The 27,629-nt window shown below is 53.2% G+C and overlaps 8 protein-coding genes across 8 annotated transcripts; 5 read left to right on the top strand and 3 right to left on the bottom strand.

Annotated features, from left to right (window-relative positions):
- Nucleotides 1-273: 273 nt before the first annotated feature.
- Nucleotides 274-4,195, bottom strand: CDEST_08416 (Putative sugar transporter, major facilitator superfamily, MFS transporter superfamily). The gene is made up of 4 exons (XM_062924575.1): nt 2,414-4,195; nt 1,818-2,333; nt 1,036-1,742; nt 274-984 (listed from the first exon to the last, which is right to left on the bottom strand). The coding sequence occupies exons 1-4, from the start codon at nt 2,521-2,523 to the stop codon at nt 596-598; spliced, it is 1,722 nt and encodes a 573-aa protein (XP_062780626.1). The 5' UTR covers nt 2,524-4,195; the 3' UTR covers nt 274-595.
- Nucleotides 4,196-4,413: 218 nt separating this feature from the next.
- On the top strand, nt 4,414-7,169 carry CDEST_08415 (Putative THIF-type NAD/FAD binding, ubiquitin-activating enzyme, ThiF/MoeB/HesA family). The gene is made up of 5 exons (XM_062924574.1): nt 4,414-4,845; nt 4,904-5,073; nt 5,130-5,702; nt 5,764-6,073; nt 6,134-7,169. Exons 1-5 carry the CDS (start codon nt 4,653-4,655, stop codon nt 6,481-6,483), a joined length of 1,596 nt encoding a protein of 531 aa, XP_062780625.1. The 5' UTR covers nt 4,414-4,652; the 3' UTR covers nt 6,484-7,169.
- Nucleotides 7,170-9,446: 2,277 nt separating this feature from the next.
- Nucleotides 9,447-9,674, top strand: CDEST_08414 (uncharacterized protein; the record flags this gene model as incomplete). Its single annotated transcript, XM_062924573.1, has 1 exon — nt 9,447-9,674. The coding sequence occupies one exon, from the start codon at nt 9,447-9,449 to the stop codon at nt 9,672-9,674; it is 228 nt and encodes a 75-aa protein (XP_062780624.1).
- A 4,395-nt stretch (nt 9,675-14,069) lies between these two features.
- On the top strand, nt 14,070-17,232 carry CDEST_08413 (uncharacterized protein). Its single transcript, XM_062924572.1, has 3 exons — nt 14,070-14,282; nt 14,341-14,464; nt 14,517-17,232. Exons 1-3 carry the CDS (start codon nt 14,234-14,236, stop codon nt 16,597-16,599), a joined length of 2,256 nt encoding a protein of 751 aa, XP_062780623.1. The 5' UTR covers nt 14,070-14,233; the 3' UTR covers nt 16,600-17,232.
- A 2,296-nt stretch (nt 17,233-19,528) lies between these two features.
- CDEST_08412 (Putative E3 ubiquitin-protein ligase CCNB1IP1) lies at nt 19,529-21,063 on the top strand (the record flags this gene model as incomplete). Its single annotated transcript, XM_062924571.1, has 4 exons — nt 19,529-19,605; nt 19,666-19,905; nt 20,030-20,517; nt 20,573-21,063. The coding sequence occupies 4 exons, from the start codon at nt 19,529-19,531 to the stop codon at nt 21,061-21,063; spliced, it is 1,296 nt and encodes a 431-aa protein (XP_062780622.1).
- A 948-nt stretch (nt 21,064-22,011) lies between these two features.
- CDEST_08411 (uncharacterized protein) lies at nt 22,012-22,440 on the bottom strand (the record flags this gene model as incomplete). The annotated part of the gene is made up of 1 exon (XM_062924570.1): nt 22,012-22,440. Exon 1 carries the CDS (start codon nt 22,288-22,290, stop codon nt 22,012-22,014), a length of 279 nt encoding a protein of 92 aa, XP_062780621.1. The 5' UTR covers nt 22,291-22,440.
- A 1,282-nt stretch (nt 22,441-23,722) lies between these two features.
- Nucleotides 23,723-26,614, top strand: CDEST_08410 (Putative nucleoside phosphatase GDA1/CD39). The gene is made up of 2 exons (XM_062924569.1): nt 23,723-24,186; nt 24,274-26,614. The coding sequence occupies exons 1-2, from the start codon at nt 24,174-24,176 to the stop codon at nt 26,322-26,324; spliced, it is 2,064 nt and encodes a 687-aa protein (XP_062780620.1). The 5' UTR covers nt 23,723-24,173; the 3' UTR covers nt 26,325-26,614.
- Nucleotides 26,615-26,691: 77 nt separating this feature from the next.
- Nucleotides 26,692-27,620, bottom strand: CDEST_08409 (Putative Hikeshi-like domain, OPI10 family protein). Its single transcript, XM_062924568.1, has one exon. It carries the CDS (start codon nt 27,363-27,365, stop codon nt 26,742-26,744), a length of 624 nt encoding a protein of 207 aa, XP_062780619.1. The 5' UTR covers nt 27,366-27,620; the 3' UTR covers nt 26,692-26,741.
- Between the last annotated feature and the right edge of the window lie 9 nt (nt 27,621-27,629).

The raw sequence follows: 27,629 nt of genomic DNA, 5'->3' as shown, positions 1-27,629 counted from the left end.
ACCGGCGGGGACAGCACGATTGCATCATTTGACTGATGCCTCTCGCACAAGAGCTCACGGCCTCTCAGCTCCTGCTGAGAGGAGACACCGATGGGGCTGGAAATGGATCCATCGGCGTTTACTGGGGCTTTTTGGGGGGGTTGAGGCACCTAGAGGCTTTTACGCCGATGAGGTGATTGCAAACTCCGTCTTGACAGTATTGGCGGATTATTCTACCCCCGCACCAACTACCTACACCCCAGGCATTACAACGTTGTACACTAATCGTATTTACAGAGAGTGTGAACTTGCTTGGACGACACTCGGTTATTCCAACCCACAGGTTCCAGACAAAGCTGGAGGAAGTTGAAGGCAGGGCTCAAAATGATGCCTGTTTGGTATTTCTCACGAACATACACAGAACCGCTGGGTATGTCATTGACGTTCTCCGCCCTGGCCAATGGCCGATGAAAACTTGATGTATCCAACATTACAACGTAACAATATAAAATTTTCCTTCGCATCAATGTGCGCAAAGCCATACATGTCTTTAAGAACACCAGAAACGCCATGCAAATGCTTTGACCGTAAAACCCCGGGCCCGATGACTGATAGCTTAATCCGTTGCGTTCGAAGATACCAGCGTCGTCGCCGCTGATACTCTCCGACGTCTTTCCACCTCAATATTGATGTGCATCTGTCGTTGCTCCTCGAATGTGATTCTGTTTCGGCGGTAGACTACTAAGCTAAAGAGTATCGCTATGCCCGACAGAATCGTCCCGACATGCATGTCTTTCCGGAAAGAGTCCGTATATGCTTGACGGACGGACGTGGCTTGCGCCTCCGTCAGATTCATCCCCGCTCCGTGTAACGATGACAATTGCTCCGGGCTGACTACGCCAGCCAGGTCGCTCCGTATGAAGGTGCCTAGGATGGCCGTTGACGCCGCTATACCCAAGCTGCCACCGAGAATCCGGACCTGTGCTATGATTCCCTGTGCAGGGGCTTTACCTTGTCAGTGTGCTGAACCGATACCATCGGATTCAAGGTGCTCACCGTGGTCTGAAATTTCCGACTCTGTTGCTCCCAACACGGTGGAGGAAGTGGCGGACAAGCCAAAGCCAAAGCCGATGAACGTAAGGAAGCCAAGTGCTTTGGGTTCCAGATTAACAGACGAAGACAACGTTGTCATCAAGCCACACCCAAGGGTCATGAAGCAGCTTGCTACTGCCGTGGTCTCGAAAAGCCGATTTTTGGTCTTATTGGCAATCCCGCCAAGCGTGGTGCCCAGTGCAACAGATCCAAGCATCGGGAGCATAAGTATACCCGCTAGTAACGAGCTCTTACCGTGGACGACCTGTAGATGGATAGGGAAGGCGTAGATGACAAGAAGATACGGAAACCCTAGAAACATCGTGTTAAAGATGGTGGCAACGTACACGCGGTTGTGCAGTAGACGGATCGGGATGGCGGCCATGATGCGGTTGTTCCAAATCTTGAAGACAAGTGTCTCCCAACCCAGCAGCAGAATGAAGCATATCCCGCCAATAGTGACTGGGACGACAAATATAGCCTGTGACCACTTATTGCCGTCGGTTCCGGCGTTCTGGAATGAAAACACAACAAGTACCGAGGCGGCGACGAGGAGAATAGACCCCACAAAGTCTAACTCCTTCCACTTCCTACGTTGTAGAGTGGGCAGGTGCCTGGCATCGGGCCACGTTGAGTAAAAAACAAGTAGCGAGATGAAGCCAATGGGGCCACTGCGATCATGTTAGTATCCGCGTTGATCGGTTCTCTGAGTAATCTTGTGCTGAATACAACCGAGAAGCACTCACTTTATCCAAAATATCCAACGCCAGGAGGCATAATGGGTAAGGATACCTCCCAAGACCGGCCCTAGCACGCCAGCACTTGCAATAACCATGCCCACAAGGCTGGAAATATACTGCAGCAAGTGCCTCGGTGCGACCTCTGGGAATATGATCATTGTGATGGAGTACAGACCTGGCAGTGGGTTTAGATGATGGTGACTTCTTAGAGATATGCACGACTCACCAGATCCTCCTAGCCCTTGCAAGGCGCGGCATGCAACCAACTGTTCCAGGTTCTGGGAGAAGCCGCAGCCTAGTGAGAAGGCAAAAAATATGATGAAGCTCGCGAGGAAAGCATTTCGTCGGCCCACAACGTCGGATACTCGTGCAATCAGGACAGCACAACTCAAGTAAGTAAGGGTGTAAGCCAGAGCAACCCAGTTGATGAGGTCTACCGACTCAAACTCTGCACCGATCGTGTACAGGCTCGTTGCTACAATGGAAGCGTCCAACATTGAAAGGAATAATCCAAGGCAGAGCCTGTGCAGCCAGTAAGCATGAAAAGTCTAGTAACATCGGGTGGCAACAGAAAAAGGAGAAAAAAAAGAGTCAGTGCGTACCCGACACTGAGAACCCAAAACCGCCATGTCGGGAGGTTGGCGTCCCTGTACTGGTGTTCTGAGGGGATCTCAGTCTTGCTAGCCTCGACGTCCTCGTTGGTTTGACCCATGGTTCGAAAAAGATCGGCCTTTGAAAGACTCGTTGTACCCAGGAGTAGTATTCAAACCAAAAACAAGCGTCGAAGAAATTTCTTGGTGATCTTTCCGACGTGGGAGAATGCTCGAGATCCAGTATTGTATGCTTAGCGGTGCTGGGAATGGCCCCCCCTAGATATGGATGTCGTGTTTCCTAACAGTACGTCCCTTTCTGGCCCCGAAGTCTTTCAGAGTCGGGGTAATGACGAAGACAATGACGAGAGGAGAAAAGGTAAGGAGGATGATCACAACGGCTTGTGATAAACAGATATGGTATTGGTAGACGAGGTACCGGTGCAACTCATAGTGAATGATGCTACAACAAGCTCCGAAAACACATCTGACCAGAGAGGGTGGTTGTGCTTAGGAAGAGAGTGCGAAGTACAGGATAGTAAGCGACGCCACGAAAGGCCTTGACTAAAAAGAACAGGTGCCATGCTCAAACGCAACAATCGAGTCGGCGTTCGGCGTGACGAATTGGTAGGGGGAAGAACGTTCGGCGTTCAGCGCAATCGCTCTCACTAGCTCCGAACACTCATTTTGTTTGTCCCTGCCCCGATGCTGCCGGCCGTAAGCGGATCCCCGTACGCGAATGCGGCGTGGAGCCGGCACGCCACACCAACCGCGGACGGACAAACACGAAGGTAGTGAGTGAGACCTGCCATTGCTAGCAAGGCCACCGAAGAAGGGAGAAGATATTCTAGGGCCGGTTTTTGCGCCGCCTCCTCCCTCGGCGGGAGAATAATAGCCCTGACGGTCGGGTTGGTGGTTGGCTTTGGTACCGGCGAGAATCGTTTATTTGATGAGGCACGTGTTTGAGCCCGGCCCCGACACCCCAAGGCCGTTAGGGCATGGGCGTAACGTTGGTCCAACCTCAACCTGGCCAAGAGCAGCTCATCGGCAACGCCCTAGGTCTTCGGCTCCGTCTGTACCGTCACTTTGGATTTGGAGTGATTCCAGAACCGTGGTTCGACCAACGCCATCTCCAATGCCGATGCCGATGCCTACACGCAACAGCCAGTAGTCCTACCAATGTGACTTTGCAACACCGAAGCCAAGCTGCCATGTGTGCAGACACCCTAGCCACTAGCGGAAATGGACGAAAGAGGCGACCACGTCGGCCAAGAATGTTTGGGCAGGTTCTTCCCATTCAAAAGTATTGCAACCGACATCTCGGTCAAAAAAGACAGCAGCTGCAGATACTAAGTGTGGGACCAGCCCATCTTGCGATGCCATTCTTTCTGGTTGCTTTGGGTGAGTGCCGTGGCAGTTTCAACAAGGCAGCAGTTAGTGCTCAAGTAAGAAGGGGTTTCTGGCTATGAAGCAAGAAAGATGCATTGAAAAAGCAAGTCCATGAGAGGACATTCTGAGCTCCCGCAGAGTGTTTAGTTGCAGCATCCAAGGCTGTCAAAAGAAAAACATGATATTGTCGCAGTCCCGCAGGCCGTGTTGCTTATTCGTCGGTCACATTTGTTCTTGTGCGTTTGGATTTGAGCACATACCACAATAATGGGTAGTATGAGAATCGATCCGTCGGACGAGGAAAGAGATGAAGGTAGGTCCATTGGGGGTTGCCTAGCGTTGAGTCGAATGCCAATGGATTTCAGAATGTCTGAAGTGAGGTGAGAAAGAAAGCGGAATGGTTACTCCACCACTGCATCCTACCTAGGTAGGTACCTACCTATGTTGGAAGGGCCTGTGGAAGGTAAGGATACCTACCTTAACTTGATACCTAGCGATTTTACCTAAGGCAGCCAAAGCGAGACAGAGGGGCAAGGAATCTTGCCTGCTTACCTCATTCGTGCCTCTACCAGAAAGCGCACCGTGCGAATGATCCCTGCACTTGGATGCTCTGGCGAGCAGCAAACACACTGATACCCTCAGTCTTGCTTCGACGACATCACCCGGCCTACGACAGTGTCAGCATCTCGTCATTACCGTCAGTGTGGAAAAGTACGGGACATCTTTCGAGTTTCGCACGAGGGGTACAGAGCATACAGTGCTTTGATCAGAGTGCGAGTTGCCCCAAGGTGAAGCTTGAACTTCAAAGTCAATCAACCCCCGCTTCTACTGCAGTGCAGCATCACGACGACATCTGCCCACTATGACAGACATCATTACCAGCCAGACCCCTCCGGCCCTCTCCATCCCTTCTGAAAAGGAGAAGAAGTATGACCGTCAGCTTAGACTGTGGGCTGCAAGTGGCCAAGCTGCCCTGGAGTCTGCCAGCATTTTGCTCTTGAACTCGGGCTCAGGAACTGTCGGCGTTGAGACCCTCAAGAACCTTGTTCTCCCTGGTGAGCAACCTGCAAATCATCCCGCCCTTGCCCTGATCAGACCACTAATCATATCTAGGTATTGGAAAGTTTACAATTGCCGACAATGCCACCGTGAGCGAGGCAGATCTCGGTGTCAACTTCTTCCTGGACGAGTCTCATTTCGGCAAGTCCAGAGCCCAGAGCTGCACTGAATTACTTCTGGAACTCAACCCTGAGGTTCAAGGTGACTGGTATCCTCGAAACCAAGTAAGAGCTAATGGTTCCTCTATATGTCACATGGGCCATGGCTAACGTTGAAATAGGAAACCTGGGACCTCCACCGTCTTCTGGACAGCCCAAGCCCTTTTACTGTCATTCTATACACACTACCCATGGAGCCCGAAGACCTCAAGATACTTGAGTCTTATAGCCAAGAACAAAAGACGCCCTTGGTTGCCATTCATTCGGCTGGTTTCTATTCTTACTTCAGCATTCGGCTTCTTACCGTTTACCCCATCGTCGATACCCATCCAGATGCAACCTCGACCACAGACTTGCGGCTTTTGGATCCATGGGAAGAGCTGGAAGCGTTTGCTGAAGGAATGACCAGAGACATTGAAAATCTCAATAACCACGACCACGGACACTTGCCCTTTGTGGTCATTCTTTTGCACTACCTCAAGGTATGGAAAGCGTCCCACGATGGCGTTGCACCGAGCAACTACAAGGAGAAAGTTGAGTTTCGAAAAATGGTGGCCGACGCCACCCGAACCGACAACCCAGAAGGTGGCGAAGAGAACTTCGAAGAGGCCGTGGCCGCAGTCTTGAAGACGATCCTGCCCCCGCTTCTCCCATCTGCTGTCAAGCAAGTCTTTGAGTATACGCACGCCAACGACGTAAGTCAAATCTCGTTCACCATGTGACCCGCAAGAGGAAGCTGAGTTCTCAATTTCACAGAGCGTGGCGAAATCGACCTTCTGGGTCATTGCAGACGCAGTCAGAGACTTCTACGAAAGACACCAATGCTTGCCTGTGCCGGGCGGCCTCCCGGATATGAAGGCGCAGTCTAGCGTGTACATCGAGCTCCAGAACATTTACAAGGCCAAGGCTCGCAAGGACGCAGCCGAGGTCCTAGCCTCAGTCCGCCAGAAACCCGGTGGCGAGGGCGTCGACCCAGCCGAAGTCGAACTGTTCTGCAAGAATGCGGCCTTCGTCAAGCTAGTTGTGCCCGCAAGCGGCGGAACCGAACAACTGCGTACCGTAGCAGGTAAGCACCCCTCCGTGAAGATCGTCGAAGATGGAGGTGTCGATGCTCATCATTTCTTAGAACAAGAGTTTGCCAACGACGAAATGGCTAAAGAGGGTGTGCTGCCGTTGTCGCTCCTACCCGTGTATCTTGCCCTCCGCTCCACGTCACACACAGGCACGGCATCACCGGACGATATTCTGGCCAATATTCAGTCGCTGGTCCCGGGCACAGCCGATAACGAGCGGCTCGCGCAAGCTGCGCAAGAGGTATCCCGAGCTGGTGGCGGAGAGCTACACAACGTTTCCGCCGTGACAGGCGGCATGGTGGCCCAGGAGACGATCAAAATCATCACAAACCAATACGTACCCATTGAGAGCACGTGCGTATTCGACGGCATCGCAAGCCGGTGCCAGATTCTTCACCTGTAGAGCCGGAAGCGCCTTCCAGTCCGGCGCTCTCAATACCCCTGGCTCATCAAGTCGTGCACAATAGCCCCTGCTCCATGACCTGCGGGGGGGGGGGCTTGTCGGCTGGGGTTGCTGGCCTCAGTGAGGCGTAGTAGTCTAGCTGGAAGATTATGGTCCGCGACGTATACTAGAAGATATTCGGCACTGCTATCCGGCACGGAACTCACGGGACCTGGAGGGGATGAGTGCGAACGTCTTGGAGGAAGTCAACATGGTAGCGCCTAGAGTGCGACAGCTGAAGGCTCCGGAGTCGATATGTCGAAGGGGGGGGGAGGCGTAACATCTCTAGCGTGCTGTTGAGTATTTCGCAGGGCTGGTGGATGTTACCTTGCGATGCTACCTCATTAGACTCTGGCGACGGATATGTGGTGTCTGGATGTGTGGTGTTTGGGCGGAGATCACATCGGACCGCAGTCCCTTCCAGAGGTTCAGGGTGAAGTTCCAATGGCCCGGACATTGCGTAGTCTCTCGGCGCAAAGTGATGGCGAGGTCAACGAAAGCAAACGAATGGAACGGTGAATGAGATGTTTGCGAGCGCCACTACCCAGGGCTCTACTTCGGCGCTTATGTTAGTTTCACAAGAGGAAGCATAACGAAGAGCCAACGGCCCTATGTAGATAACAATTACAAATCGCAAGTGATCAACATGCCCATATGTCTCTTTTTACATGAAGCTTGTCAGTGAGTCAAGCGCCTTCATCAACATGCCGTGGCGAAGCCATTACACGTATCGCGAGGTTGGTGTAAGGCCCCAACAATCTCAGTCGGTACCAACGCAAGGTGGCTTGGAAATTGACGGGCCTCCAAGCCGGGACTGACCCGCAGCAGAGGAGTAAGTGTTGTTCCCAGCCGCCCCCAGATCTATACGGCTTGTTCTCCGATTGTGGTAGGTGTGGAGTGTCGGAAGACGATTCGGACTGCTTGAGAAGCGGCACAGATGACGGGCCGCGCCTACACAGTCTTTGGGGTCCGTCGACTGACTTGGGCTCTGGTAACCCTTCCTGAAGGGGAAATCCTCTCGTATCACGAGCACGGTAAAGAATGCCAGGGGGTGCAGGGATACTGGGAGGGTGCTATGTGATGGGCCTAAGACGAACCCCGAATTGACGAAGTGGCTCCAGGGTCCCGGTCGCAAAGAAAGGAATGACGAGGAAGGAAAGTCTCGGCGCCTCAGATGGGACGTGAGTTTGGTGGCAATAGATGATGCCTTGGGCTAACTGCTGCCGAAGAGATGTGGGTGATAGCCCATCCTCTGATTCGGTTGTCACGATTGTGAGAAGGGCGGCGGCAGCAGTGAGCTTCGGCTAGCTTTCCGAAGGATGCACTCTGGCATGATGGGAGTTTCGGAGAGGAAAACAGAAAGAATAGAAGAGAAAACCCGCGAGCTGACACCTGCGGGCCTGTCCTCCTTTCTCGTCATGGACCGCATTCGTCAGTACATGAGCCACTGACAGGAACAGGTGGGCGAACATGCATCCGCGGGCGCGCGCGCATATGTGTGTGTGTGTGTGTGTGTGTGTGTGTGTGTGTGTGCGGGTGAGTTAGTCTGGCCAACGTCAGCAGGCACACACTCTATTCACAACCCTCTGTCTAGTCCACATCTCCACTCAGAGTACGAGTGATCAAAGTGATCGTGGCGGCCCAACGAGTGATAGGCGGTGGAAAGGGGGGGAGGGGGGTATGCTCGAGTAACTGTGTAAGTGGGCTGGACACCTTGACACAGGTGGATATTCTCGCCTGTGCAGATTTGTTCCACATTGAGCGGCAGGCGTAATCGCCCGGGTCGAAAAGGAACCATTTTTGACGACATCGCGCAAAGGTGTGTGAGAGGCGGTTATCCGGAGGACCGGAGCAGCCTGCGCGCGATGGGGGATTCGAAAGACTCGACTTGATTGTCACATAATTATGGTTATTCATCGGAGAGACTGGTCAGGTTGATCATATATCTGGAAGTATTCAATATTCGAGATGAGAATCAACCAATGGCAATACTGATTGATACTCCAGACATTTTTCGGAAAGCATGTGTAGAACACGATGGCTTGGAAGAAAAGGATAGACCTTGAAATGACGGAAGCGAAACACACAAAAGACAAACCATGCCTGCCCGCGCGAACCTATCTCCATGGAGAGACGGATCGCAGTGCGGTTCTATCCACAACCGACGCATAAACATAGGCTTCTTCACTTGCCGCAATAGGACGATGGGCACAGTACGACACGTATCCGTGCTCACGAAGCGGGTTGAATGTTCGCAGACGGGTTCGCTGCCCGTGAACCAAAGGGGGACGTGCAAATGAACGATGGCTCGTTGCCGGGCGTAGCCGTCGCGCAGCCGAGCGAGATGCGTCAAGTAAGATAAGCACGTGTCGATGGAGGTGGCGGACCGAGTTGCTATACTGGGAGGGGCTGCAGGCCGGCTGGGTCCCGTCGGGAAGCCAGATTAGACGACACGTACGACGTACGTACGACTTTTGCTCTCTCTCTCATTCTTGCCAAGGCGCTGGCTACATAGTATATTCCCGCAGTTCTTGCTGTAAGTCTCTTGGAAGAGTTTCCTGTCAACATCGTGGCTTGCAACTCATCGAAAGTTAAGGCTTACCTCGCAGAACGAGATGACGCCCCAAATTCCAGTAGTACAAGTTTGGCAGATTCTCGACAAAGTTGGACAGACTCATCAACTCGATATTGGACATAGGTCGATACAGGAAAGCATCCCACCACCCATGCTTCATGCAAACACACGCATCCCTGCCTCCTCAACCCGTGACTCTCGCATCCCCGCAGGTTGGGATGCGGCTGGACGGCAGGCGAGGGAGCAGGGACGGTTCGCCGGGTCTGACAGCCTTCAATGTTGCGCAATCCTGAATCCGGGGAACCATACACCTGACTGTCCTGAAGATCAGCTTTTGCGGGAGCCATAGATGGGCTACTGCAAGAATGCCTGGTCGGACGACTACGTGAATAGCGCCTTCTCCCTAATGACCAACATGGCCAAAAGTCGCTTCTGGGGAACCATGCATGTCGTGGCTCACCAGGGCAAACGCCTCATGGTTGCGGAGTCACCGAAGCACAGCCTTGTTTTTGGCGGCGTAAGAAGCAACATGTCTAGTCACACCATTGTCTACACCAAGAGCCGGCATATTCTGTGACCAGATAGATTAGCGACAGACATCCACGGGTATCGTGCCCTCCTTCCTGACAGGTTGACGGGAAGCTCATTGCCCTTGGTACCGACGTGGCTAGGTGGCTCGAGAGCGAGGAAATGTTCTTTCCTCGGCAGCCTCTGAGGAAGGAAGACAGGGCCCAGCCAGGTCAGAGGCGGGCGTCTAAGTGCATGCTAGTGTCGGCTGGCCGGATCGAGTCTGCCACAGTCAATGTGACCAAAGAATCACTCTGGTTCCTTCTCTGATCGACCGAAAGGGGCGACGTTGTGGGGTAGCGAGTGCCCAAGAAGTGCAGGTGCATTGCATGAGGTCGACCACAGAGTGAGTGTACATGTCGTTGCGGAGGAACACGGAAGAACACATGACAAGCGCATTAGCCAGTGTCCAACCCGGTGCGTGATCATAGCCAGGTGTAGGTACACAATTGTGGTCAGCAAGATGACCGCGAAGGCGAGTTGTACACATAACAGGTCATCGTGTAGGTCGTCCGTCTGCTGGATGTCCAACCCCACAAGAGACGAGCTGCTTAATGCCCGCATTGGCAGGGATGTCAAATGATGGATACAATATCCTTTACTTCAGGCAAATCTCGTCCGTTGGCGGATAGCGGGCGGCAGACGAGAAGCCGGGGTATGGGAACGGTTCGTCGGGGAGTGGTGCCAGCCACACATGTGCGACCAAGCAAGCCGCCGCGTGATGAGCGAGACGTCGGCTACCCGGTATGCTATGCGTGCAGCATAAACTCGTCAGGTACTATCCTGCCGTCGACCGTTCATGTCCCCTCTGTCAGGCCTTGAACCTGGCCTGGTGACAATCAAGGAAGGCCGGGGATTGCGAACCAAACCAGGCGAGGACGAGTTGAGAATGTAAGAACATGGTTGGAGGAACCAGATTTACAACGGAATGGTGTGTGGGGAGAGAGAAACTGGGGTGGGAGTGAAGATGGAGTCATATGGGGCGGGCGGCAGAGTCTAATAGAGAGAAGCGCATGCTGGCCTGACATGGATGTGTACCTGAGCCGCCTCTTCGGTGTGGCCAGGTGCCGTGTCGTTTCCTCATGCTGGTTGAGAACCGGAAAGGAGACCCACGATGGACGGCACTGACCGACGGGACATGCTTCGAAACAGCCGAAGGTTGTCGGGACTGGAGCCGAACAGCAAGAAAGGAAGACATGTTGGCTGGGGTTGAGATACTCCGGCTTCCTGAGAGAGGCACCTCCTCCATGTGTGTTGCACCTTTCATTGTACCATCGTATTGTTGACTGCCCGTTATTTGTTTACGGGTGATGAGATGTATATTCAGCGATGGCACCAAGAGGTGAAATGAGTGACCTTCATGGCCTCTGCCGGAGCCCACCCACTTGCCTCGAGAAGGTCCTTCTCTCAGTGCAGGGTACGTGTACCGGTTATAGAGAGGGGACTGCAGAAACCCGCTTCGGCTAGGAGAACCCGAGACGTAAGGCACGATGCGAAGCGTCGAAGCGATGTGGTCCATGGGCTGGATGTCCGGAGTGCTACATGACCAAAGACCTGACAAGGCGTGGTTGTTTTTAGATGGAAACGAGTCAGATGGCAACGGGATACTGTCTCGTCACGACTTTGAGGGCCGTTTCTTCAACAGTATGTATGTGGAGACTGTTTAAAGAAGCAGGGGAAGAGGAAGAAGGGGGTGGTGGTTGTCCCCTGGATCGGCGGTGCGGCCCTGCTTATTCTCCTCCTTCCACAGCGAGGGAAGGGAAAGGCGATCCGTGAACAGGGGGTGGGAGGTGGGAGGAAGCGCGTGGCAGCATGTTGAGGGGTGGTTCGAAGAAGCAAGCAAAACAATGACGGGAAGAATGCGAGAGAATAGGTACACGCTTACACACATGCTGAGTGTGAAGCGCAGTTGACGCGCATTTCTTGAGTGCCCCTCTCTCACATGTCCGGCATAGCCGCACACAGGATGGTAAGAGGGACGGGAGGGAAGAAGGGCGAGTGAGTGGAGAATATGAATGGCCGGGAAAGCCATCTGAAAAAGACCAGAAAAAGAAAGTGGAAAGGGGAAGGAGGTTGCAGTCCGGGTTCGCCAATCGCGCGTTCGATGCCGGCGAACAAGATTGGGACTGACTGCCATATGAATTGGTCTACACGGGACTCGGGTTTTTGGCAGTTTTTCTTGTGTGAAGCGAGGTAAAGAACGAACGAACCACGAGGGCTGGGAGTACGAACCGCCGTACCCGTCGGTATCCGTACTTGGTTTGTGTTCGTATTTGGTTGGGCTTGAGTTAATTTTCTTCGAGACGGGACACAGCAAGCAGCAAGCAGCAAGCGGGTTGGAAAATAGGTAGGATCTGTGCGTCAGATGGGTGCCGCACGAATACGTGCCGATGCTTAATTACCTTTAACCTGAAGCTGGCAAGGGAGCCGGCCCCGCCCAATTGAGGTTTCCCCACCAGTCAGTGGCTGACGGATGTCACTGGGCACTTCAACTTACCTCACCCGCATCGTGTGCAAGTGGATAGCTGCTGCGGATACATCGACAGCCAGCAGCTAGCAAATGAGAACCCTGGTAACCGTTCGGATGCACGATGCGATTTGTGTGATAGCGGAGTGTGCGCTGCCTTCTTTTAGTCTCCCGAAACCCATCACATCCAAAGCTCCCGAGGGTAAATTGATCACATCTGGTGCATGCTTCAATCACTCACCCGGGTGTGCATCTCACACTTGAACCAAATCTTTCCTGATTGGTTTGTCAACATGGTCGGATACCCCACTCCTCGGTTTCCCCACCCCCGGACCACCCTCCCTCCCTTTCCTGTCTAGTGTACTCTTTTCCTTCAGTCGTTCATCATAATTCTTGTTTTATTATTTTCGACTACATTTTCCGACCAAATTCCCTCCCTCTTTTTCAAGCTTCCCCTCACAACCCCGCCCTGCCTCACCTGTTAATTAATTTGGCAATTTACTTACCGGGCCGTCCAGAACGATACCTCGTTCTTCTTCTTACGCCCCTCCCTCCCTCTCATGGGCGGCATCATCATCATCTTCCCGAGGGAAAACGGGACCAAGGAAATGCTGGTTGCCCTTCCGAGTCTAGCTTTGCTCCTTCTTCTCCACTTTCCGTCATGTAACTTGGAAGCCTTCCGTCCTCCCGCCATGCTTTTCGTCCACACCTCGGAGGTGGGTGAAGACGTGTGTCGTAGCACCCGAGCTGTGCCTAGCAAACATGCATTCCCCCAATTCATCCCATCTGCTACCTCCAGCCTTTTCGTCCCTTCTCTCCTCACGTTCCTCCTCCTCCACGTTCTCCAGATTCCCTGCCCCAATCACACATCGTTATCAAATCAAGTGGTGTGCGCCTCGGTCCTCCGCATCTGCCACGCCCCATTCACTCACCACTCAGACTACATGATGCCACGATACCCGTCTTGTCGGCCACAATTCTTTCTTGGCCATGGTGTTTGACTCCTGCGCCCCTGAACGAAGCATTCACTTAGCAGCCCACTCACAAGTCACCTCCGCGGATACACGGTGCGCCAAGAGGACTTCCCGCTGAACCTCTCTCTCTCTCTCTCTCTCTCTCTCTCTCTCTATCTGGCTTGACTTGCATAGTTCCAACTAGTCAGAACTTTTCGAGTACACCACTCACCATGTTGCGAACCGGTACCCGTGTCTAGATTCGGTTTAGCGCCTTTCGCTGAACATCTCCTCCCCTTCTGTCGGGTTTAGTGCCTGAAGTCCTCGTGACACCGCACACACGCCCTCCCGCGGGGCCCGTTGTCTTTTTGGAGAAAAGACCCCGTTCCTGGCACCACGATCTCGGCCTCGACTTTGGCCACCTCTCTGGCCCACCGCCCCTTTCCAGATGGACCTGCGCCACTGTTCCCCTCACCCTAGCTTGTCTAGCTAGGTCCCTTGGCCTGCCACATCTTTGTAAAGTCGACAACGAGAATCATTGTGTTGCATGATTCCTTGCGCTCGTCAAACCTGGAGAAACCGTTCCCTTAACCGTTCCCTTCATTCGGATTCCATCACCTCGTCGCCTGTTCTGGTCTGGCCTGGTCTGGTGTGGTCCCGGCAGGCCAACCCTACGCCAGAGTGATCCGTCCATCCACCCCCTGTCTAACACTTTGCCCCAAGGTTGCCGACACGGTATTGATGTTCCATCGCCTTTTTTTTTCTCTTTGCACCATCTCACATATAGACCCTGGCAATCTTCCCCACACCCAATGTTGCCGCGTCGGTTCTCCTGCGAATAGCTACCGGCCTCCTCGTCAAACAAAATAGCACTTCGGTTTACTCATCTCTCCCCCCATGCGGATACACATATATGTACCTATATGTATATATATATGCGTGCCCCCCGTGTCAACATCAACGCCGTCAACAAGTTCATTTCGAGTTCTCAATAAGGACAGAGCCACAACCTTTCCATCACCTAAAGGGCTCCAACAACAGAGTTGCCCTTGGCTTCTGTAATTCATCGCCGCTGCCTCTAGGCCTTCGCGACCCCAAATCCGTGGCCGGTCCAATTAGTGACAGACGACCTCCTCATCGGCGGTGAACATGGCACCCTTGGTTCCAGTTTCCGCCCAGGGTGGAATGTTCCATACCTGTGAGTAGTCTGCTAGCTCTCGGCACGCTGATATTTTCTCTGGCTCACAACCATCTAGTCCAGGGGGTAACGCCGCGAAAGCCAATAACCGATTCTCAGGAAAGCGGAAAGTCCACAAGCTCGAGCAGTTCCAAGAGAATTACAACTCCTCATGCGTGCGCTGAGTGCAAGAGGAGAAAGATGTAAGTGCCATGCAACCTTTTCTGAAGCTTCCCTTTCGCTAACAGTCATCAGCCGCTGTGATGGCCAACAGCCGTGCGGCCAGTGTCTCTCAAGCCGCGCTCCCAAGCGCTGCTTCTACGACAAGCACAGACAGCGGGTCATTCCTTCGAGGAAGACGCTTGAGGCATTGTCCCAGTCGCTTGAGGAATGTCGGTCCATCTTGAAGCGCCTCTTTCCAAACCAAGACATTCACTCGCTGCTTCCGCTCTCTCGCCAGGACCTCCTTGGCTTGCTTGAACGTCCCGTGCTCGACACGCCGACGGCGCTTCCATCGCCGCCTCTCAACACCTCACCTCTCTCTCAGGAACTGGAATCCCCTGTGTGTTCCGGCTCTGAGCGAGGTTTCTCCGCGCTTGAGCTGATGCCCGGCCGGGATACCGAATGGGACGAAGAGCGTCGCGGCCGCGATCCCATTCCTATTGAGGCCGACGATGTGAACGCGCTCTCGCTATCCGTGGACCGACAGTCGTCCTACCTTGGAGCTTCTTCAATTAAGGCAGCGCTAATGTGCCTGATGAAGGTGCAGCCTTCGCTCCGACACTCGCTCACTACGCCGCTCCACACCGCCGAAGTTACACACAGCTTCCCAAGCTTGCGCCAAAAGAGCGCAGCGCCCAAGGATATACAACGCATTCCTTGGTCATGGAAGGGCCAGACGCTTATCGACGCCTATTTCAAACGAATTCATGTCTTCGTCCCCATGCTCGATGAGGCCGCCTTTCGTGCCGATTATCTGGAGGGTCAACGATGTGACCCTCCCTGGCTGGCTCTTCTAAACATGGTCTTCGCCATGGGCAGCGTTGTGGCCATGAAGTCGGATGACTACAACCACATCAACTACTACAACAGGGCGATGGAACACCTGCCAATCGATGCTTTTGGCAGCAGTCACATCGAGATGGTGCAGGCTTTGGCTCTCATTGGAGGCTACTACCTCCACTACATCAACAGACCGAACATGGCCAATGCCGTTCTCGGTGCGGCCATCCGGATGGCTAGTGCTCTTGGCCTTCACCGGGAGAGCCTGGCTCAGGGGTCGAGTGACATGGTTGCCGCCGAGACCCGGCGCCGCACTTGGTGGAGTCTATTCTGCCTCGACACATGGGCAACGACAACGATGGGACGACCTTCCTTTGGCCGATGGGGCCCTGCGATCAACATCAGGCCCCCCGAGTTTGGTGTCAACCAGGCCCGAGACTCTGCTCAGCATGCGGGCATCTTGCCACTCATTGAGAACATCAAGTTCTGCAAGATTGCCACGCAGATCCAGGATTTGCTGGCAATCTCGCCCCTCCTTCGTGCAGATGACCGTTGCAATCTCGACGGTCAGCTGGTCAATTGGTACACCAGCCTCCCCTGGCTGTTGAGGACGACAGACCCTTGCGCCGAGCCTCTGTACATCGCAAGGTGCATCATGAAGTGGCGATACCAGAACCTGCGAATGCTTCTCCACCGGCCCGTTCTCCTTAGCCTGGCCAGTAACAGCGCACTGCCCCAGTTGGCCGAGCAAGATATCACAGCCATCGAGACATGCCGTGAGCTAGCCAAGCAGACCATCGAGGATGTTGCGCGGGAATGGACTCGAAACCAAATGTCTGGATGGAACGCTGTGTGGTTCCTCTACCAGGCTGCCATGATCCCGCTTGTGAGCATCTTTTGGGAGTGGAACAGTCCACGTGTTCCCGATTGGCACCAGCAGCTTGAGACGATTCTTGATCTACTAGAGGCTATGGAAGACTGGTCATTGGCCGCAAAGCGTAGCCGAGAGGTTGTGTGGAGAATGTATGAGGCATCTCGACAGCCGTCCATGCGGTCAGAGAGCCCTCTGCAGGGGATGAGCAGCGATCAAGGGCTGTTGTTGGCTGAGGCAGAGCTGCACATGTCACCCATTGGCCTGGAGCCGGAAGGGATGGGCATGATGGGAATGATCGATCAGCATGGCCTCTGGGATCTGGACGGCATGTATTGGGGTCAGAGCCCAGACCAGACGGTGGACTTTTCCCCTTACGACGTTAACGAGCAAATGCTGCACATGGACTACGGCATGATGGGCAGTCAGGCCACGGCCATTGAAGGTGGCTTTTTTGTCCACTAGTGTAGCAGTCTGACGGTACACTCTCTCTGATCCGTTTACTCCTTTCTTTCTTTCTTTCTTTCTTCTCCCCTGGTATATATCTCCCCTTCTCTTACATACTTTGATCCCGTTGGAGGCAGGGAGCTTGGTGCCGGTAACTAGCTGGAGCCACTCCCCTCACGCTGATTGTCATGGCTTGGACGGACACAGGGTTGGATGAGCAGGACTTGGCGTTTCTGGAGGCGGTCGGTCACGTTGACGGGTCCCAGGAGGGAAAAGGTGCCATGAGCATGGGAAAATGGTTATGACGGCGGCAGACTGTGAAGAATACCCTAAATGACGATCACGATATGCATGTCATTCGCTGCAGACCAAAGTAGAAAACCTACAGTGATGATGGGGCTGGGATTGGCTCAGACCCTCCACTTGGACGGATACCGCAGCCCTTCATTTCCTTGCAGGAGGGTTTCTGGATACCAACTAGGTAAGATAGAGTAAAATGGGGTGTAGGTCGGACTAGGCATCTTTTAGAGTCTTACACGAAGTCAAACATGACGCTCCTGTGGCGAACGAGGCGAACAGACGGTCTGGGAGACTGGCTCCAGCTCGCAAGTGGTGTGCAGGGTCTTACATATAGCGAGGCTGTGGAACGCCATGACACCAGTCGCTCTCGCAGCGGAAGACCAATCCATATGGTGTCCTGCCCAAGTGTGGTCGCAGAGGAATATCGGCATCAGGGACGAGCCGGCCGACGGAAAGTGCGTGGTAGTCTCAAATGGCACCGCTGAAAAAGTTTAGTATTCAAGCCTGGACAGGGCTTCACGCCTTGGGTCAGGTCACACAATCATTTTTGATCCAGAGGCAGGCGCTCGCACTCGGCAGATCAGCCTTTGCCACGTTTGCAGGTTGAGGGAGCAAGCGTAGGCCGGCATCGACCGGGACAGAGCTAGAGCAATGTGTGGTCAGGTCGGAGCAGACGGCTCAACAACGAGCCACCATATTAATTCAAAGTGAGGTTGACGAGGTACCATGGTCTGGAGTGACCAACTGGACTAGGGTAGTTATGCAGGTAGGTATGCGAGATGACAGTTGCGATTGGATGGATAAATGTTTTGATGGAGACTCTAGGATGGCTCTTTGGGTTGTCGGCCCGTAGCGATTTTTCTGCCCACCCTTCCGTTGTGATGTGAAAAAAATGTGACGAGGGAGCAGAGCCCCTGGTCGCCTCCGCTCACCAAATGTACCCCGCATCAAATGTCATCCCCATGGCCCATGTCTGTGTCACCTCTCCTTTACTCCCATGCCCTTGCCAACGGATCACCATACCATACTCAGTGTTCCCATATCACTACTGCAGACTGTATGAGAAGCCCCAGCTGGCGGCTTCAACCAATTGTGTGGGGGGAAGTAGACGAGACAGAACGCAGGCACCAAAGTTTGGCACTGGCGTATGCGGTTATGCGGCACTGATACGGCGCCAGATGCTCGTCATATCATATGCCGAACCTAATCTCCGTCAAGGCGGCTCTTGAGTAAGACATGTAAAGGGTTGCCTCCATGCCCAACTTGCCTGCTGCTGCACCCAGTTCCTACCGCCAGAAACCCTCGCAAGATGCGAGAGGTCACCGTTGGCCTCGGATGTTGTAACATGGCTCCCCGAACTTGCCTGCCTAGCACTCACCGCTCCTAACACCCTATAATTCAAGTGCCACCTCGCTCGCTCGCCAAGGCGTGGTTTGATGCCTACCTGGTTCATTCGTTGATGTCTCGATGCCGGCCCTTCGTTCCTGACGGTGCTGTGCTGTTTTTCGTAGGCTCTGCCGGCATTGACACACCAAAAGACTAGAGCGAAGTCCTCTCGGGCAGCCATCTTGTCACGTCCCCGCTAGCCTCAGTTGAAGGGGATGGAACAGGGCAAAAGTCGTGAATTCTCCCTCTCTCATCTTTGATGAGCATCGGAAACCACCAAATATGTGTGCGCCTCCCGGAGCTTCTCCTGGATTACCGGGTAGTACTACGGCAACAAATCTGCCAGAACAGAACATGTGCGAAGCAATTCACTTATTGACCGTCGGCAGGGTGGGTCAACCGATCTCGGCCGATTCATCGGGACGAGATGAACGGTGAAGCGGGGTCATGGTGTCCCACTCCGGTATAACGGTGCCCCGCGCGGTGCCCGCAGCCGTTGGCGGGCCCTAGATCACCAAAGCTTGCCTGCATTATCTCTAGCCTTGGATAAGGTTGCTGACGGAATGATGACAACTGAATGAACAGCTGCTCGATAGAGTTGGTGACATTGTTAGTCACGTCAGCTAGAGGATTATGCACGGAATCAAATTTGGGTTCTTTCGCTCGGGACGAATAACTGTAGAGAAAGGGACAATTCAGTGCAATCAAGATAGCCGGCACGTTAACCAGTTTTTTTTGGGGGTTTTTTTTTATAGAGTAATAGTATAATCCATTAGACGAAAGTTTCCAAGCGCTATTAGGGAAGCTCAAAAGCTGTATTGCAGTACCTTCCGCTCTTCCACGACCAAGAACATTGGGTGAACGTACCTGCTCACCTACCTAGTAGGTAGGTAGGATAACCATTAGATGTCAGGGAAGGAATCAAACACCATATTCTCATGGTCGTCAATGGTGTCACGCCGGCTTCTTTAGTGTCCTTGGTAATATCGCACCCGCATCGACCAGATGGCATTGCGCATTGCAATACGTCCTTTCGATTCAATTCCCAACCGCGCCGTGTGAAGTTTCCCACCAACACAAGTCACACAGCCTTAAGAAATACTCGGTCTTGTATTTTGTCCCTCGGATCGTTACTCCGATCGTTGTCGTCGTGGTGTTCCACGTTCAAAATCACTGGTCTGAGACATCGCCGCATCAACAACCCGCCCAACAAAGCCTACCGAATCTCGCTGTGTACAGCAATTGTGCACATACTTTGACCATGGAACATACACTCAAATGCAATTTGCTTAAATGCCGAAAAGAGCTTGGTGACCAGGCGATGGTGACCACCTGCAGGTAATCAGGAGTGACGCCACGAGCTAGCCCGTTCCAAAACTGACAGACTACGTCCGGCAGCCATATTTTCTGCGTCAAGTGCTCCAGACGCCATGGTTTGATCGGGCCAGTACCTGAGCGGCGTAACACCTGCCCAGCCTGCGGTTCCCAGCTGAAAAATACAGACGATGCGGTAGTGACCAACCTGAACCCGACTGAGGACTATAAAACGAGCGTACTGAGCGGGTTGAGTCCCAATATCATCATGGAGAGTGCAGGGAGAGCATTGAGCTTCTGGGCATACCAAACAACACAAGAAATGTAAGTTCTCTCTGCCTGGTGAACCATTTTGGAAGGGTCATTGACATGCACAAGCGTTTACCAGCGATACCTAGAGAAGACTCTGACCGAAAAGCTCAAGTCGCTGAACGTGAAGTTTGAAAAGACCGCGGGAGACGCCGACGCAGAAATTGAGAGTCTTCAAGAGAAGCTGCAAGGCAAGTTTGCCAATGGAACAGACCATTCTGTCTTCGAGCATGCTTATTAATAGTACAGTAGCCCTTTCGGACGACTGCGACGACGTGCGACACAAGCACGAAGAGCTTGCACATGCCTACCAAGACAAGTGCCGTAGGCTTACACAGGTCCAGGAGCTTTACGACCGGGTGAAAAGGAAAGCCGAGCTAGGACAGATGGAGGCTGCTGCGCTGGACGCTGTTGCTTCAACTCTCCAGTTCGGTACACGCGTGCCCGAATACAATAAGAATGAATCGGCCGCGAGGCTCAACATATACGAGCAGCAAACAGACCCTGTGCACCACGCTCCTCCTTATGCCACCAGGACAGACCGTCAGTACCAGAGCGCACACGCTGATGGAAGCTCAGGGACATTTCGTGGGGATATGGCCTGGTCAAGGAGCGGACCTGCGCAAGGTTAGGCCGGTGCCAACCGCATGTCAGCGTCTCTACATTCTAACCATTTTCCTAGGCGGCGATGTACAGACTCCGCACGGAACCCCCCGGGCGCATGGTGTTGATATCGGGGCAGAGAGTCATGCTAGATTCGGGTCGTCGGCGGCTTCCAAGCCGGCTGTACGTACATCTTCAAGTCGGGGCCTCTCTGGCGTACTTGGCAATGCTTCAAATTTAAGACACCAACCGGTTCTTCGTGGTCATGGACTCGGTCTCGGTCTCTCCTCTGGCATCAGAACCAGTCACACCAGTCAAGCCAACCATGGCAGCCACAGCAGTCATGGTTCGGAGGAACGCGCATATCAGTTATATGCCCGAGGTATTTGCAAGGTGTCACCATTCCTGATGTTCTCGCCACTGACCCTCAATGATAGCTGCCCAGCGCCCAAACCTTGCCCCTGCAGAATTTGGCCATATGCCTGGCCCATGACAGAAAGCATGACTGGCGGTCCCATAGGACAGGACTCTCTTTTCAGGCGGCTTTGTTTTTGGGGGAAGAGACAATAGAAAGAGAAACAGAAACATGACATGAAAGACGCATGGTACAGGTATGCTTCACAATGGAACCAACAGTGATGTCTACTCATTGTATGTGAATGAACTTCAAAACCAGGCGCGAAACAACGTCTTTTGGGAGAGGAAACCTACCATTGTATGTATGATGACGAGATGGACAGACAGCACAAGTCGCAATTACGGGTAACTTGGTGCGGCACAGCAATTTACCGTTAAACGAGCAGAACCAGGAGTCCAACTGTTTAGTACTTGACGCGTGATGTCCAAATCGAATTGGGCGAATTCTAGATCGATGTCGCCGTCCCAACCCTGGACGTCGTGGTGTATTGATGAGCAGCGAAACGACCGAGGTTGTTACCAAGTCAGAGACAGGAAACCAGCAAAGCGAGGCAAGCTCCATGAGCTTGACTTGACACCGTTAAAACCCCAACATAGAAGCAACCGTAAGGCGTATGGCGGCAAGTGGCTTCAAGCAGTGCGTCGAATGATGAGCTGGTGGGGGGGGGTTAGGGGGCATGGGTTGGCTGAGAAGAGACGAGGGCCAACGAGGCCACGGCTGGCCGTGTCGTCACCCGTGCATGCCATCAGCGTGGTCCACAGCGACACCTCTCTTCTTGCTGGACCGAGAGCAGGTCGTGGGTCCAGGGCGGCGGATGCTATTAAACTAGGCTTGCGGTGGGAGGCTCTAGGCTCTCATCCCATCATCCCATCACAGAAGGCGGGTGACGGTCAGCGTTGATATTGTGAAGCACAGACACCGCAAAGCATGGGGGGTTTGCGCATGACGTTGGTCTCAACGTCGGTGCTTGATCATTTCGGTTGACAATGCATGCGGGAGGCATACGCACGGCAGTCGGGTGATGACGGAACAGCAGATAGATGTTGAGACGAAAAGAAGGGTTCAAAGATGGGAGAAAGTGAGGGGTGATGAGGGGTGGTCTAGAGATGGGGGCCTACACGGACAGGGGAGGAGGGGTGTAGGATCAAGGTTGGACGATGAATGCGATTCGGAATCGGGAGTTGAAAGACGCAAACATCATCGTCAACAGATGGCCTTGGAATGAAGACAACGACGCAGGGTGGTTGTGAGTAGCTACAGTAGTGGGTGGGTTTGGAGGGCGGAACAAACAGCTTGGCTTCATCGGCCTTCTCCCCTCCCTCCCGGCGAATAGATTCGAACAATCCCTTGCAAAATACGAACCCCATTGTTTGTTTCATGGAGTGTACGGATATTTATTTTCCACTCAACCCAAGGACAACATCTACTCCTGTATTGGCTGGAAGTCTGAAGAATCGGATCACACTCAGCTGGAAGGGATGACGGAACGGAGACGTGCCTTATCCGCAATCTAGGTAGGTTGGTCTTAGTGTGTATGCAGCTGTGTACGGAGTACCTCCCGGGCTGGTGTCTTGCTTTCAGTATGTATATACGGTCCACACAGTGTCAAAATATCACAATGTCCATTAGTGGAACGACAATCTTCGCCACAACCGGTATGCACCAATTGCATGGCTGCGTGAATCCATGTCTTGCCGGCGGAAATTGGCAGCGCTTCATCTATCATCACTTTTAGCAATAGCGATAGGCAAGTGCCACAAACCTCGGATGGAGTACAATTCCATGATATGAATTTCGATAGGCTGGCTAACGTGACACGCCACATCTAGGGTCCAACTCAAGTTTTGTGTAAAAAGTTTGGCACAACAAACCCTACCAAGTGACATCCAAGCATCGAGGAACAACTTAGAATTCTTACAGTGCACAGGCCGTCAGTAGGAGGCGAGTGGACCTGAGCAAGTCGCTCTGAGTGGGCACTGAGCAGCGGAAAGCAAGAGCGGAGCCTGTACATTGTATTAGTGTGATTCTTGGTGCATTAGTGTGATTGGACCCTTGCTTTTCCACTTGGGATGCAAGTCCTTTAGTAATTCCTTATGTACTGATTGAGGGAGAAATTGAAGGTGAGGGTTAAAACAGTGAGAGCAGAAAAGGCAAAAAGAGGAGACAAAACAGGGCAAACGGAAGTGATCGTCGGAGACAAATCTCACCAAGGACCATAGATAAATATTCCCACATTTGGTCTGGAGCCTCCATGTTCATATGCTAGACAGACAGACCAGAGGATAGAGACAGCGACAAAGCCGGAATGGAATCAATCCCTTGCTCAGCATATCCGATGTTATCTTGCTTAGTACTCCGTACAAATACGCGAGTAGCGAAGAGAACTTAGGAGACGCAGTACGTACCTGAAGCTCCCCTGATTAAAAAAGCCACAGTCCAGACTTTGGAAAGGGGACACAGTGCATCTCCACTTCCCAAGAACGCCAATCATGGTCGAACTTCAGACGGTTACGTATCCTCGTTTGAGGTCGAGTGCGGTGCAGATTGCTTGCCCAGGACCGTCAATCAATCAGCCCACAAAAAATCGGGCCCAGGAGTAGCATGGCGCACCCTGACTTGACAGTTGTACTGTGTTGTACAGTCGACCACAGTGTTTGACTGTCCAGATAGTACCCTGGCACTCTCTTCGACCTAGCAACTGACTGTCTGGCTGCGTGCGTCTTCGTCTCCGGTCCCCACCTCTCCACTCAGGTTGTCGTCTCCAGACTTCGTCCCGCCCTTGGCTCTTCTCCCCTGACACAGGCAATCAATCGAGCAATCAATTGCCAACCTTCGCCAACCTTCGTTCTCGAATCTCTCCTGATCATCCCCAGGATGACCGACGCTCGCTAATATCTCACTCGACAGACTCAGAGAAACAAGTCTTCGTCCTATCGGCAAATATCACCGATACCTTTTCGCAATCAATCATCTTACTTTTCTGTAATATTACCTGCCGGCCTTTTCTCTTGTTGCGATACCAAAGCCCCCCCCCCTTTATTCGCCCAGCTGCGACCTGTACGAACCACGAATACTCTCGACCTCGAAGGCGAGCCTTGAGGGTTTGCAAATAGCGACGACAAACAAAGACTTACGAATCCTCGAACGCCACCCCGCCAACCAACCCTCGCTCTGTGTCGCGATCTGTTCCCTCCTATCGCGATCTGCCATCGTTCCTATCTACATCGATTGCGACGCGGCCTGACTGTGCCAGTTGCTCCTCATGGGGAAAAAATGTAGGCGATCTGGCATTATGTCTCCTAATCTCCCACTTGGCTTGCGTTGTGGATTTCAATATGCTGACCGATTCATTCCTCCACTAGGGCGATATGGCATCATTTTCGATGCGGGTTCCTCGGGGACGCGCCTGTACGTTTACAAGTGGAAGGATCACGCCAAAGCGATCAAGCATGCTTCCGTCGACGAGCTACAAAGTCTGCCAAAGATCAAGCTGCAGACAAGCAAAAAGACGCACCCTGGCGTATCCTCCTTTGCCGAGAAACCTGAAGAGATTGGCCGCGAACACCTGCAGTCGCTCATCGACATAGCTCTCAAAGAAGTTCCCGATAGTAAGGTCGCTGATACACCTGTCTACCTTATGGCCACTGCCGGCATGCGTCTTCTCCCCGATCATCAACAAAAAGCCCTGCTCCGGAACATGTGCTCGTATCTCCAGCAAAACACGCGATTCTCGCTACCTGATTGCAACACCAACATCCAGGTCATCTCTGGTGAGACGGAAGGCCTTTATGGCTGGCTCGCAACCAACTATCTACTGGGTGGATTCGACCATCCCGACAAACACTCCCATGGCAAAGACCACCACACCTACGGCTTTCTGGACATGGGGGGCGCCTCGGCGCAAATTGCCTTCGCGCCGAACAATACAGAGGCCGAGAAACACGCCAATGATCTCAAGCTCGTCCGCCTGCGAACAATTGACGGCTCGACCATCGAGCACCGTGTCTTCACTGCCACCTGGCTTGGGTATGGCGCGAACCAGGCCCGCGAACGATATATCGACAAGCTCAAGGAGCAATACGGCAAACCCAACAGCCTTGAGCTTCCCGACCCATGCCTTCCTGCAGGGCTGCGAACAACTCTCAAGGGTGAACCGGTTGTCAGCGAGTCGGCGGGCAAAGAGTTGTCGCTCCTCGGAACTGGCCGATTTGACGAATGCCTTAGGCAGACGGAGCCATTGCTAGGAAAGGACACGCCATGCAAAGATCAGCCCTGCTTGCTTAACGGACAACACGTGCCAAGTATCGACTTTGACGTAAACCACTTCGTTGGTGTGTCTGAGTTCTGGCACACCACGCATGGCGTTTTTGGAAAGGGCCACAAGACAGCATACGACTTGGCAACGTACCAAAAGAACGTCGTCGACTTTTGTACCCAGGACTGGTCGGAAATCGAAACCACTATCCATGCCAGAAAGAAGTCGGTTGCCCAGAAAGTCAAGAACGCTCAAGAAGCTTGCTTTAAAGCATCTTGGCTCATCAACGTCTTGTACGAAGGCATTGGAATTCCTAGGCCTGGCCTAGAACACACCCCGCATCCTGGCCTGAACGTTACTAAAGGAACCATGGAGGAAGCAAAGGAAAAGGGATTTGTTGACCCGTTTCAGCCTGTGAATGAGATTGACGGAGTCGAGGTTAGCTGGACGTTGGGCAAGATGGTGCTTTACGCAGCCGGTCAGATCCCACCCAAGGGAGCAGCCTTGCCGGTTGGATTTGGAAGCAACATTGCCGGTGCGACGGACTTCGAGCCGGCAGGTTCCAAGTTCTCCCCCATCCCGATTGAAAATGACGACGACGAATGGGACGACACTGCCGACGATCTGTTGGACAAGGCCAAAACGAAATCAGGCTCTGGTATTCTAGCCTTCGTCCTGATACTGGTCGTTTTGGCCTTTCTTTTGCGCAAGCGTGACCGCCGGGCTCGATGGTTTGGCAGGGTTGCCACGGCCGTGCGGGGAACACGACGTCCAGGAAGCCCACGGAAGTTTGGACGGGGCTTCTCCTTCACCAGCAAGCTTTTCGGTCGTTCATCGACGACCTATGAACGGGTTCTTGAGGAGGGCGACGCCGATCAGTTTGAGCTAGGCTCTGTTGATTCAGACGAAAACGAGCACTCCGACAGTAGCGAGGGGTCCAGGGCTGGCCGCTCATCCGGACTTGCCACCCCAAAACTCAACATTGAACGATTCGACGATGGACGCCCGCCCTTCTCCATGGACCGTGGCGGTTTGGCCGTGAGAACAGAGAGCCGAGAGAGGCTTGTACCGAGTGTAGTCAATGCAGGCCGTCGCAGTCGTGCTGGTAGTCCAACACGGTTGAAGAGCCCGCTGATGAAACCTTTGGATGAGGAGTGAGGGAGAGAGATTGCCTGCGATGCAGTGTAACATTATGCATGTCTGGGCAGCGATTGGATTAGAGGTTTTGTTTCTTCTACCGGTGTTTTATTCTTCTTTTTCATGATTCCAAAGATGGCGTTCTCGGTACGGTGATGACTCCAGGCATTCTAGCTTGTTGAGGGTCTGGTTTGATGACACTTCTGAGGCGTTCTTGTCAGGCGTGTGCCACGGGTAGCTTAGACTATTTCATTTTGGGGAGGCATTATAGCATTGAGCCTTTGCAGAATTGATGCTGTTTTCCCGCATACAGGCGTTGTGCAACCTCAATTCGCCGGACTTTTGGATACAAATTTCATAAGCATTCGAATGAACAACAATAGTGGCTTTTCTCGAGGGTATCGGCTAGAATGACTATATAGACGTGAATCGGCGGCATTAATCCTGCGGTCTTTCGAGAAAACTGGGATCGGATCTGACACGGCTCTCGAACTTCTTCCACCACTCCTCGAACGCTTTCAACGGCACAACTTCGACGCCACCAGGGCCGGCTGTGCCACTGAAACTCGCAAGGAAATTAAAGGCATTCTTGATGATGTTCTGCGCCAAGAGCTGCGTCGACGGCTGGGAAGCAGCCCCTGACTGCGATGACCGGTTCACCGAGAGCTCTTGGATGCGCGAGAATACTGACTCGGCCGGCTCGACGGAGACGCCAATCATGACACTCCCGTTATTGGGATCCGCGCCACAATTGTTCGAGTTGCCCCCAGCATTGATCTTGAAGGTGGCGCTTTCTTTACCCGTCCCTATACCGCCAAGGAATTTGAAGTTTGGCGTTTGGCCCGTGGCGGCGGCGGCGGCGACATCTGCAGCCGTTGCGAAGTAGATGGCTGCAGCGGTGTCCGTGGGCAGGACGACGCCCGGCAGCAGCATCACTGTGACGTGAGAGAAGGGCCGGGCAGCGGATATGGAGTAGAGGAATGAGGTTTCTGAGGGCGCCGATGTTGGGTCCGTCAGCAGAGGCTGACCGGCCGGAACGATGCCGAAAAGAGGACCAGACATTGATGGCTGGGTCGCGGTGAACGAATTTCAAGAAACTAAGATGCCGGTATGCCGGTCGTTCTTTGAACAACTCTTGGTTGAATTGTCGCAGACACAAAACGAGATATGACCTGTTAACGAGCTGTTCTGGTGGTAGTGGTAGTGCCCGGAGAGATAGATGAGAACTTTCGAGAATGTGTTTTGCAGAAGAGAAGAGGGTTGAATCTGTTCAAATTCGAGCTTTCATCTTCTGAACGTGAGGCTGATGATGATTCGAGGAGTGAA

The sequence above is a fragment of the Colletotrichum destructivum genome, chromosome 5, assembly GCF_034447905.1.
Source record: "Colletotrichum destructivum chromosome 5, complete sequence".
NCBI lineage: Eukaryota > Fungi > Ascomycota > Sordariomycetes > Glomerellales > Glomerellaceae > Colletotrichum > Colletotrichum destructivum.
Note: the sequence above shows the minus strand (reverse complement) of the source record. Positions and strands in the feature narration are given on the sequence as shown.

Excerpts from the sequence above, each read along its gene's own strand:
- CDEST_08416 (XM_062924575.1), bottom strand. The coding sequence starts at position 2,523 with ATGGGTCAAACCAACGAGGACGTCGAGGCTAGCAAGACTGAGATCCCC. Across the intron at positions 2,334-2,413 it reads TTTTGGGTTCTCAGTGTCGG|GCTCTGCCTTGGATTATTCC; the intron begins GTACGCACTGAC and ends CTGGCTGCACAG. Across the intron at positions 1,743-1,817 it reads CGTTGGATATTTTGGATAAA|TGGCCCCATTGGCTTCATCT; the intron begins GTGAGTGCTTCT and ends ACATGATCGCAG.
- CDEST_08415 (XM_062924574.1), top strand. The coding sequence starts at position 4,653 with ATGACAGACATCATTACCAGCCAGACCCCTCCGGCCCTCTCCATCCCT. Across the intron at positions 5,074-5,129 it reads ACTGGTATCCTCGAAACCAA|GAAACCTGGGACCTCCACCG; the intron begins GTAAGAGCTAAT and ends ACGTTGAAATAG. Across the intron at positions 5,703-5,763 it reads AGTATACGCACGCCAACGAC|AGCGTGGCGAAATCGACCTT; the intron begins GTAAGTCAAATC and ends TCAATTTCACAG.
- CDEST_08413 (XM_062924572.1), top strand. The coding sequence starts at position 14,234 with ATGGCACCCTTGGTTCCAGTTTCCGCCCAGGGTGGAATGTTCCATACC. Across the intron at positions 14,283-14,340 it reads GGGTGGAATGTTCCATACCT|TCCAGGGGGTAACGCCGCGA; the intron begins GTGAGTAGTCTG and ends ACAACCATCTAG. Across the intron at positions 14,465-14,516 it reads GAGTGCAAGAGGAGAAAGAT|CCGCTGTGATGGCCAACAGC; the intron begins GTAAGTGCCATG and ends AACAGTCATCAG.
- CDEST_08409 (XM_062924568.1), bottom strand. The coding sequence starts at position 27,365 with ATGTCTGGTCCTCTTTTCGGCATCGTTCCGGCCGGTCAGCCTCTGCTG.